Below are 10,678 nucleotides of genomic sequence, written 5' to 3'. Positions count from 1 at the left end.
ATATACTGTGTCTTGGCATACGTTCTTAAAAAAAAAAAAAAAAGCTACAAAAATCATTTAACGTGGGCAAGTCAAGATCCTAACAAACCCCTCTGGCATCATTTTGAATGACAACTTAAGCTCAGGGCTGTCACTAATTGTGTGGTAGAGTTGGTGAAAGCATTCCTAGGTGTACAGTCTGTAATGTAACACTTAGCCTCAAATAGTACCTGCCCTCGCAAGGTCAGCCTGTCTTTCAGTGACACTGTTGAACCTGACTTGGGATGACTCTGGTTGTTCACATCAAACAGAATCCAGATATACTCCTGGAATTACTCCAAAAGGACCTGTCTGAGACCTACTTCATATGAATTATTATATTGAAAACTTACCATTGTGTCCACCTTCAGTAAGAAACTAGCTATACAGTCTGTACTGGTGTTGAAATGCAGTATTGTACTAAATAACTCTGCAAGTTATTTGGATACTGTTCAATAAATCTTTTTTTCCAGCTCAGGTCTCCTGTTTTCCTCATATCATATTTATAAGAGATGAGCCACTTGGAGTATAGACATTGTCCACTTGGCTTCCTGTCAGTCCTTTTAATTAAACAGTGTATAGTGCACAAAAAAGGGGATTTCCCCATCCCTGCCCCAAAGTGGTCCCATGTACTATAGGGTAAGACATAAGGAGCCTGCGTCCATTGTAAGGAGGGCTGCACACCCCTGATTTGGCTTGCTTTCCTCCCCACTTTTGTCCTCCACTTAATGAGTCAAAGGCCCCTGACAGACCTTACACTTAAGATGTTATTAACTGGTTAATCACCTCTCAAGTAGTGACCTGGCCACATGTAAGTGTATGGCTTACTTCTTACATTAACACACCATTCAGTTATTACACAATGACTGTGTCTATGCATAATCCTACAGCAACATAACGATGTGCTGTGTTGCTGTATGGTGCCGTACAGTGATATAGCGATCATATGGGTCTACACATGATCATTAGCTACATCACTGTAATGGTGCACTCCCTGCTTATAGTGCACCGCTGCAGTGATGTAGGGAAATTTTAAGTGTGGACCACCTGTATGGCACAGTATGGGCAGCTACAGTGCTGTGTTTTTGTACTTCCAGAAGGAAGTACTGAAGCATGGTGTAGTAACAATGTCGCTGTACGGCAACATGTAGATGCACCCAGTGTGTTAATAATTTTGTGGCCGATTCCTTCCACTCTACTCCTCTAACTGAACTTGTTGCCCATGCCAAGCTTGGAGTGGCAGATCAGAGAGGGGGTGGGAAACCCAGTAGCAGATAAGGCAGGGACTATAGGGTAGGGAGCAGAAAGCAGAGAAGCCTGGTGGGAGGGAAGGGGATGGGAGTGGCATGCAGGGTGTGAGACTAACTTTCTGGCAGGCATGCCACAAAATAAAGTCGGCTCCCGTTGGCACAGAATACTTGCACTGGCCATCGCTGGCAGGACTACAAAGATAATCTTCCACAAATCTGAGTAAGGAATGGAAGTGAAACCTGCTTTCTTCTACTATGTTTTTAGTCCTGAAAAAGCTGCTGCTTGTTCACCTACCCTCTGCCTCAAAAAGACCTAGATTTGCAATATCGAACAAGCAAAGAAAATAAAAACTGCATAAATACCAGGCATGTGTTGGGACTGACAACTGAGATGTGCAACTGAACATCCCTGCTTACTTCTTGTAAATGCTCGCTCTTGGCATTAATTTCCCAAGAGAAGACAGGTTCTCCATTCTACCTAAGGCATAGATAGCCCTACTGTCTGCACAGAAGAATTTTTAAATAAACCTGTACAAAGGTGTAAGGTCCACATTTTGCTTTTTGTTGTAAGCATCATCTTTGTTCCTCTTCTAGGGGAGGAAGCAGAAGTTTCATTTTGCCACAAGTTTCTCATGTCGCTACATAGGTTTGCAGCTAATTGAACAAGCAATTTTAAAATGATGCAACTTCATCGCATTAAAACAACAAAACAAATTTTTGAAGCCTGGAAAGAGCCAGTAGGATGGCACCAACCCTATATTAGTTTTTGACAACCAAGTATCACTAAAATACTAATAGATAAGACAAAATACTTGCGGTGCTACTTGTCAATGGAGATCAGCCCTGCCAATATAGCAAATACATGGGACGTTTGCCTTTTTTTTTAGGATTGCTACAGAAATAACTTCAGTTATTGTTGCTCCAGGGGAGGCTGCTATACTATGTAAATGGGTAGAAAGACTACAGTCTTCCTTCATATGACTGAAAGAGGCTTTTTTTTTTTTTTTCCTCCTCGCTTGCAGCTCTTCAGTCAGCTGTCTGACACGCAAGAACTGTAGAGAACCAGGATAATGGCTGCCAGCAAGAACAAGAACCAGAGTTCTCTGGCTCTCCACAAAGTAATCATGGTTGGCAGTGGAGGTGTGGGCAAGTCGGCACTCACGCTTCAGTTCATGTATGACGAGGTAAGGTACGGGGGGATGGCTGCACGCGTCTCCAGAGAGGTACTTTTCTGGACTCCTTATCAGCTTGCTCCTTTCTGTATTTCCTGTATTTGGTAGGAAGCATCAGAATTTCTCTAACGAGAAAACTTTAGTCACTCTTATGCAGGCTATTTTTAACAACCACTTGACTCGCAACATTGCAAAGGTGAGTACTCTTATGTTGTCAGGATATTACAACTGAGCTGTACTAACTTGATCAAGTAAGCACTCTTGACCAAGCTAGATGTTGATGAGGAAACAGTGCAGTACCAGAATATAATGGCTTATAATGTCCTAGTGTCGGCAAATAAGGGTTAAGCCTGCATTCAATGAAGGCTGAAGGATATTTTGTCGATGGGTCTCTAGGACCTTAGTGGCTACTGCCAACATACTAGGGAGTCATTCTTCACAAGGGAAGCTCAAAACTTCAGAGGATTTTGGGGAGTATGGAATTGCAGCTTACCCTGCCCCCTGCTTCCTCTCCCCCCAGCTGTTAAGTACACTAACACCTGGCTCTGGGCTCTGACTGACAGTCTTACTGTGGCAAGTCATTGCATCATAAAATCTGCATGCAGGACATACCCCAGCCAGAGCTTCATTGCCTACACCTTTAGCCACCTCCAAGTCATAGAGATCGTCCTGCCCTAATGATAAAAAAAACAAAAAACAAAAACCCCTACTTTGTATTGAGTTCAGGGAACAAATTTCTAAATAGTTCTTTTTCTAGGGAAGCAATTGTCAGCCCTCAGACATGGAGTCCACCTGACAACCTTAGCAAAGATTCATCTAGACCAAGTGTGGCTGTCTAAGCCTGGATACGTGAATCTCCCAAGCCATAACTTTGTAGCACCTGCATCTTCTAAAGTTCATTTAGAAACCATATTCACCTAATGCAGATTTACAGAGCAGCTGTGATCTCGTGATGTATGCTATCACTTAATAGCTGAGCTGCTGTTTTCTACTCCTGCATCAGGCTCTGAACAGAGTTGTGGTGCGTTCCTACGTAAGAGTTACCGTAGTAACTATTTCTTAAGGCCTTAAGAGTCAGGGGAATTATACCCAAGTCAGTTCATTTGGCCTAAGTTGACATAGCTTTGATAAAATGCACAACCCATGTTCTGCTGAACTTGAAATAAACTCAGAGTAACAAATGCCATGTAGCATGAGCTGCTTCTGATGTGTGGACTGTGACCTGGATCAGAGGTATGACCTTCAATCTGCTAATTCCCCTTAAAATACTAGAACCAAAAAATGGCCTTAAATAGATGACAGTGATCCAAAAAAAAAACAAAAGCCCTGCAAAGGCTATTTTAATTATTATGAAAATGGAGAGGAATAGGCTGAGGTGAGTGCCCCATCTGACAAAATTGGAGGTGCTGTGAACTAACTCCCTTTTTATGCCCCTCAGTTTGTGGAAGACTATGAACCCACAAAGGCTGACAGTTACAGGAAGAAAGTAGTTCTGGATGGTGAAGAGGTCCAAATAGACATACTGGACACAGCAGGACAGGAGGACTATGCAGCCATTCGAGACAACTACTTCCGCAGCGGGGAGGGGTTTTTGCTAGTGTTCTCCATAACGGAGCATGAATCTTTTACAGCAACAGCAGAGTTCCGGTAAGCACCTGCTATCTAGTGGGATGGAGAAAAATGGAGTGCTTCAGTCCCTTTCATATTCATGTCCTTTTCATAGGAGAAGCAGGTTTGATTGGCAAGATGAATAGCTGCTTCTGATGGATTACTAATAAGCAAAAGTGCTGTGGGTACTAAATTTTATTAACTCTTGCAGGAATTGTTAAATGATTCTCAGCTGACTTAAGCAGAGTTCATGCATCTAAATTGTGCTTGCATTGGGACAGTACAAATCTAATCTTAAGTATTCTCTAATTTAGTTTTGTGGCTTGAAAACATATGTCTTTTCATCTACACCAGCCTAGATTTTAGCTAGATTTGCACAGCTAGCATATACCATAACAGATTTGTTTAGTCCTATCTGTCTCCACTACTTCAGCTGCAGGATGTCTGCTGGCTACCTGATAGAACAGAAAACTGGACTACTAGCCGTTCTGTCACGTGTCTATACACAGATGCTGTAGCTGTGTACAGAAGCTCCACTGGAGTTCAGGGCTGGGTCTAGTGCCAGGCTGTTTCTCAAACTATGATACCTGAGACTCACTGGAAGAAGAGCCCCTTTTTCAGGAAGGTCAACCATGATATAATTTGCTTATCTGCGTGAAAAGTTTGAACATGGCTTTTAATCTCTTGCCTACCCTAGATAGAAGTGAATAGGGAGTTCTTCCTATTTCTATACTAGTTTCATTCTCCTAGCAGTTGACTACCACTGTCTACAGTGTAGAAGTAGGTTACATCCTGTTTGGTCCTACTTAACGTAGCTATCTACTTGCTTGTCCTCAGTTCTCCTCTCATTGCTTGTATAATGAATGGACTTCTAAATAGTGCTCTTGACTGGTAGAGCACATACATATAACACATTTGTAGTTTGGCTGTAACATAGCCTGCCTCTTGGTGTGGCTTCTGAACTTATTTGCTGAGATCTGGTTGAAGCAGCAGGGGAATGAAGCAAAAGACCACTAGATCTAAACTAAGGTTGCCTGCCCCTGTGATAGGCTATAGTGTTTCTGGAGATTGTGCTGTTCATCTAGGATGATGGAACTGTTGAACTGCTACATGTGGCACGAGTGATGTACAGAGGAACATAATGCCTCTGGACAAGGCAAAAGGGCTAAATACAGGCCATCTTTAATCATTTGTGCAGACCCTCACTACATAATTCCCTAAGTGGTGGTACTGAGTCAGATTCCCTAGACTTGGCTTATGCACACACCTGCGGCTCTCTGCACTCAGTAGGAAGTGCAATTGAAGGCTTGCTTTGGCCAACGGCATGTGATGAAAAACCCAACAACCTGTAATAGTAGTTCCCAAAGGGAACTTTTTTAAAATGCCCATATAGCCTTCAAGGCTGGAGGAGCTGGTGCCCACTTTGTTCCAGAGCGAATTGAGGTGGTAGACTTAGAGTGAGAATGAAGGCAGAGAGCATTATCAGGGCAAAACTAAGATTGTTAGTGGCGCAGGCAAAAGAAAAACCTGTCTGTCCTGGTGATGCTTAACACAGCAGACCTGACTCATCAGAATGAATTTGAGTTTAAGAGCCAGCCTTCAAGACTTCACCTGGTTCCATAGATAGCTAGACTCTGTACCATGGATTTCCACACTAGGGAAGGGAGCCTCAAACAGTCAGACCAAAGAGGAGTCCCGAGTTATTGAACAGGTCCATGGAGATGGGCAGCAGTTGGTTTTTATATCACAAGACCCCAAGGCTGTGTGGCAACTGTACACCTGAGCCTTGAGTCTGAACAGCTGTGCAACATTCTTGACAACCAACTTCCTGGGGGTACTTGGATCTGGAGAACACTTTCTACCTGATGTGGTAAGGCAAAAGTAAACTGATCCCTCAGAAGGTCAAAGCTGTGCCTGAGCCTAAGTGGCCTGTTGCCTTAATCCATATATGAGTGTGACCTAGCATCACATGTCTACTTCTGACCTCAAATAATCATGTACTCATTTACACCTGGGTTGATTAGGGGTACCTTTGTCATGTGGTGCTCTTCCTCTGGTCTCCAAATCCTGGAATTTGCTGAATCTGCCTTGGCTACCTGAAGGGTATGAACAAACATGCAATTTTCTGTTATACAAACGTGCTGATAGCAGTAACTTTTTTTTAGCATAACCACTGCAGCTTTTAACCCATCATAGATCAGGATCATTTGATAGCTATGCCAGACTAGATCCCCAAGACCCAGGAATTGGAGGAAAAAGTAAAATTGATACTCCAAGGAGGAGGGATTAAGCTGTTTCCAGATTCCTGAAAGTCAAGGACATCTGGAACACAATTAGACTACAGCCTTCCTCTTGCCCAGGGGACTTGAAATGATTAGTGTGCTGGCAGCCCCTTCAGCAGTGCCTGTACAAACCATTTTCTATCAAACAGTAGAGTGCTCTCTGGGCATGAGGACTGATCCATGTACAGAGGTTTACATGATCTTCTGGAAGCAAGAATTTTGCTTGATCGTGACCCAGGAGTTGTAGCAGGGCAGACTGGAAAGCTATTCTGTCCAAATTTAGCCAAATCATCCCACAAAAAAGCATAGGTATAATTGCTTAACTGCTCAAAGGGCTTCAGAATTTGACTTTCAGAAGTCTGACGGTAGCATATATATATTTTGGTTTCCTGCTTCTCTTCCATGACACTTTGTTCGTTCTCTAGAGCTACGCTCTTGGGTTGGAGATGCTCCATACATAGTACCTCCTTACTTCAGGCTTCAGTCATTGCCTACAAGAGAGAATCTAGATTTTACTTGGATCTTGCAAATCTGATGACTTAATTACAGTTCATAATGGTATGACCTATAGAAAAAGGAAATCCATCTGCAAGGCTCTTCCATTGTCCACAAATCTTCCTTTCTTCTTCTGCCTTCCCCCCCGCCTTCTGAAATGGGGATTCAGTGTGTATACTGCTACAGTAAATACAACATTAAGATTTGTTCCAACTGTCAAGTAATCTAAAACTATTTCAGAAATCTCAAGGGAGCAGACAGTCTACTCTGAACAAAAATGCAGGCATCATCCTTTAGAAATTTTCCCATCCTACTGATTTTGTATTTTTGTGCCTCCTTCCTCCAATGCAAACTACTACTAAACTAGCTCACTAGCCTTGGATCCAGTAAGCAGTGAGAAGATGGGGCTTGCTGACGTGTAAAATAATTTTACAGCTTTATCTTGTGAGAATTGCATTTTATTTCTTTTTAACCTCTCCTTCCGCCTCAGGCTTTCTTTGGAACGGAAGTAGGAGGCAGGGAAGGGAGGGGAGAAACGGGTGTTTTAAATATGGAATTTTAATTGGCTTGCAAAAACCTACTGAAAATGACCTTTAAAACATTTTTTCGACTCTTTTTAGAGGGGAGGTATCAAAGGCACCCTCCCATAGGGCAGTGCATGCACCTTCCTGTCAGCCAGAGAGGGCTGCTGCATTGTGGAGCCCAGAAGTGGACTTAAAGGAGAGTTTGAAAAGAGATTTTTTTTAATAGAACATTAAAAGTCAGTAGATCTCCCTTATTTGATTCTGAACTTATCAGATCCTGGTAAATAAGAGTGATTTAATTTTTGGTAATGAGGAATTTGGATAATTTTCCTTTTGTTTCTAGTGAAGACCCACCATGTTCTCAATGAGGTGCATTACCTGCACTCCCTTATTAGATAAAATGTTGTTTTTAAATTGCTGGTGCCCAGTTGTCTGGCCCTTTTGGACTGGATGAATAGTGCAGGGTTGGTCTGAGTCTGACTTGACCTCACACTTGTCTAATATGGTGCACATGGCCATGTTATCAAGGGCAATTAATGCTGCCACTGCTCCCCCATCACGCAGTTTCCAGACCTCTGGGGCTTGAGCACTCCTGGTTGAAATGGCATGTCAACAACCACTTTCTTCCCTTTTTAAACTGGTTCCTGCAAGCCAAATAGAAAAACACTGACACACACAACAAAATCCCAGTAACTTGTCTGTGACTGGATGTTGTATCAAGCTTTGTTTCAAGCCAAACTTCCCCCGTGTATTTAATTTGTGGCTGTGGACACAGATGCGTTCTGAAATCCTTTCAAAAAGGGATCTTCCCACTTGGTGGTTCTCAGTCTCCGCAAACTGGGAGACTAGGCACCCCTCTGTTACTCTTGGGAATTGAGCAGTGCCCTATTAAAAAAAACCAAAAAAAAACCCAACTAAATTTATTACAGGGCTTTGCAACCTCCTGGAGGTGGAGGAGCAGCCAGGCAGGGAGAGCCTGAGCCTGCCCATATCTGCTTGATCTCTTCACTGGAGGCTTGAGCCTGTCTCTTATTTGCTCATCTTCTCATGCTTCCTGTGGCACTTCAAAGGGCCTGGCAGCACCGTAGGGTTTTCCCCCAGGCACCCGGGCTGAGAATTGCAGTTCTAGTTGTTACATGTGAACCAGGTAAGAACAGTCTGAAGTGTAGCAAAACCCACTTTCACACTGCTTCATGCACCACAGCATTAGGTATTTTGTCCTCATGGGGTGTTAAAGTGGGTTTTGCTACACTTCAGATCATTCTCACCTGGTTCACATGTGACAACTACTAACCTACCTGCTGTTTGAAGGGCTTCCAAATATACATGTGTCTACACTCTTGTTTACTGTTTCATCTCTCATGGCATCTGTCTACATGACTCTAAGATAACAAAACTGGAGTCTTTTGACTTCAACTGATTGTAGCATGGCTTATTTCTTGCATAATGTGTGCTTGAGGTGAGGTGGCCATCAGTGTACAGGGCAGCAGATGCAATCTGCTGGCAGGAAAGGAAAAGTGCAAGCAGCTACTTGTTTCAGCTTCTCTGCCTAATCTTGGTAGACTAGGCTTCCTGGAAAACATGTGGCTGCTTCTTAAGGCCTCTCTTGCCACGTGATGAAGCAATATGGAAAGCAGGCTAAAAGAGAAAACTACACTTGAAGACTGCTGAAACATAAAACAGGCTGCATGTTGTTGCTGACGCATGCTGCTGTCAATATGTCTTAATTGGTTTGGCAGGGACTTATGGTGGTTTTTTGTTTTTCTTTTCTTTAACTGACTTCCTGGATATTTGCACAATATCTTTGAGAATTAAACTGCTTGGCCTTAATCATTGCTTTCTTATTGGTAGCAAAGGTGGTTGTATGCATGTGTTGTTTATTTGGTTTTTTCCCCCTTGAATTGACTTCAGTGGATGTCTTCAAAGACAGTCTTCCAAACCTGTTTCATAATGTCTTTTAACAAGGAAAAGAGTTGATATTTGCCTGGTTAAGTCAAAAGGCAAAGAGCAGTTTTTTTGCTCTGCCCCTCTGGTGGCATGACCTAGTGTAGTTCGCTTAATGTGGTCTCCATCCACCACCTCCAGTTTCTGCTTCTGTAGAGTGGGGTAATGCTATGCAGCTTAAAGCTTTATAGGACCCCTCTTGGAAAGCCTGCTGATCTTCATATTGAAAGCAAAAAATAGTATCAAACTGCTTCCATCTGTAGTATAGATAAAGACAAATTGATATGTACCAGGTGAGTTGCCTATTTATAGCTGTTCTTTCTTGAACTCATCAAGGAAATAATTATGGTACAAGTATCTTAAACAGAGGGAACTGCTTAGCTTGTAGATGCTTTCCTTTAGTCAGAGCTGGAGGAAGTGGCAATGGCTCTCCATTGGAGCAAAACGTAGCTTTCCTGTAAGTTATAACTTATTTCTGTGATTGGGCTGTCTTGGTACAGAGCCTGCAGTGTGACCACTTTAATGGGTGCCAAATTTAATGCACACATCAGACCGCCGTATAGCCTTTGGCACTGTGAAGGCCATTCAGTTTTTCCTGATGCACGTTTTATTTTTGTCAAGTACAGGAAGCTGTGATACAGCTAACTCGGCTATTTTATTTTTAATGCTTGATGCATTAGGGAACAGATCCTGCGTGTGAAGGCTGAAGAGGACAAAATACCTTTGCTCGTGGTGGGAAACAAATCTGACTTGGAAGAGCGCAGACAGGTGCCTGTAGAGGAGGCCAGAACTAAAGCAGAGGAGTGGGGAGTGCAGTATGTAGAGACTTCTGCCAAAACTAGAGCAAATGTAGATAAGGTAAGAAAAGTTGCTGTTCTTTCTATAGTCTAACTATAGACACATGGGTGACTAACTGCCTGCCTCTTGGGCTCAAAGGCACAATTCATGGCTGTGTTTACAATATTCTACCTGCTGAATAACTTTGTTGTCAGGAATATCCTGCAAGTGAAGCAGTTCACTGGTGTTTGGCTGTGTAACGTGCCACCTTGTACCTTTCATCTCTTTTTCTAGTGTACAAAAGTCCTTGTACAATTGCAAGCCTCTCGGATGGTAATTTTTGAGATGCAGGAAACTTATTGCTGCCCATGCTAGAACCCATGCATTGGCCATCCTGTCAGCTGCAGAGAGGTCTTGTGAGATTTTTGGAGCTTTAGTAGAAATGCCTATCTCTGTGCGCTCATTTGCGTTTGCTCTTCCCCCACTGCCTCCTCCCCTCTTCTTTTTCTCTTTAAGGTTTGGTAGTTTCTAGCCTGACTTCACTTTTGGGTTCTTGGATGGTTGCTCTTTTTTTTTTTTTTTTTTTTTTTTTTTTTAATTTTTGGGGA

At 42.8% G+C, this 10,678-nt stretch overlaps 1 protein-coding gene across 3 annotated transcripts in view; it reads left to right on the top strand.

Annotated features, from left to right (window-relative positions):
* Window positions 1-10,678, top strand: part of RALB (RAS like proto-oncogene B) — a 76,995-nt gene that overhangs the window by 64,863 nt on the left and 1,454 nt on the right. For 2 of the 3 annotated variants that reach the window (XM_019522608.1, XM_019522611.1), the window contains exons 2-4: window positions 2,291-2,452; window positions 3,879-4,087; window positions 9,974-10,151. In XM_019522608.1, the coding sequence (XP_019378153.1) occupies window positions 2,339-2,452; window positions 3,879-4,087; window positions 9,974-10,151 (501 nt within the window). In that variant the 5' untranslated portion in view covers window positions 2,291-2,338. Of the gene's footprint in view, window positions 1-2,254; window positions 2,453-3,878; window positions 4,088-9,973; window positions 10,152-10,678 lie in introns of those variants that run through there. The other variant, XM_019522607.1, reaches the window with a different exon arrangement.

This window comes from Gavialis gangeticus, unplaced genomic scaffold (assembly GCF_001723915.1).
Source record: "Gavialis gangeticus isolate Ggan-Ray unplaced genomic scaffold, GavGan_comp1, whole genome shotgun sequence".
Lineage (NCBI taxonomy): Eukaryota > Metazoa > Chordata > Crocodylia > Gavialidae > Gavialis > Gavialis gangeticus.
The sequence above is the reverse complement of the archived record's forward strand: the minus strand, read 5'-3'. Positions and strand labels throughout refer to the sequence as shown.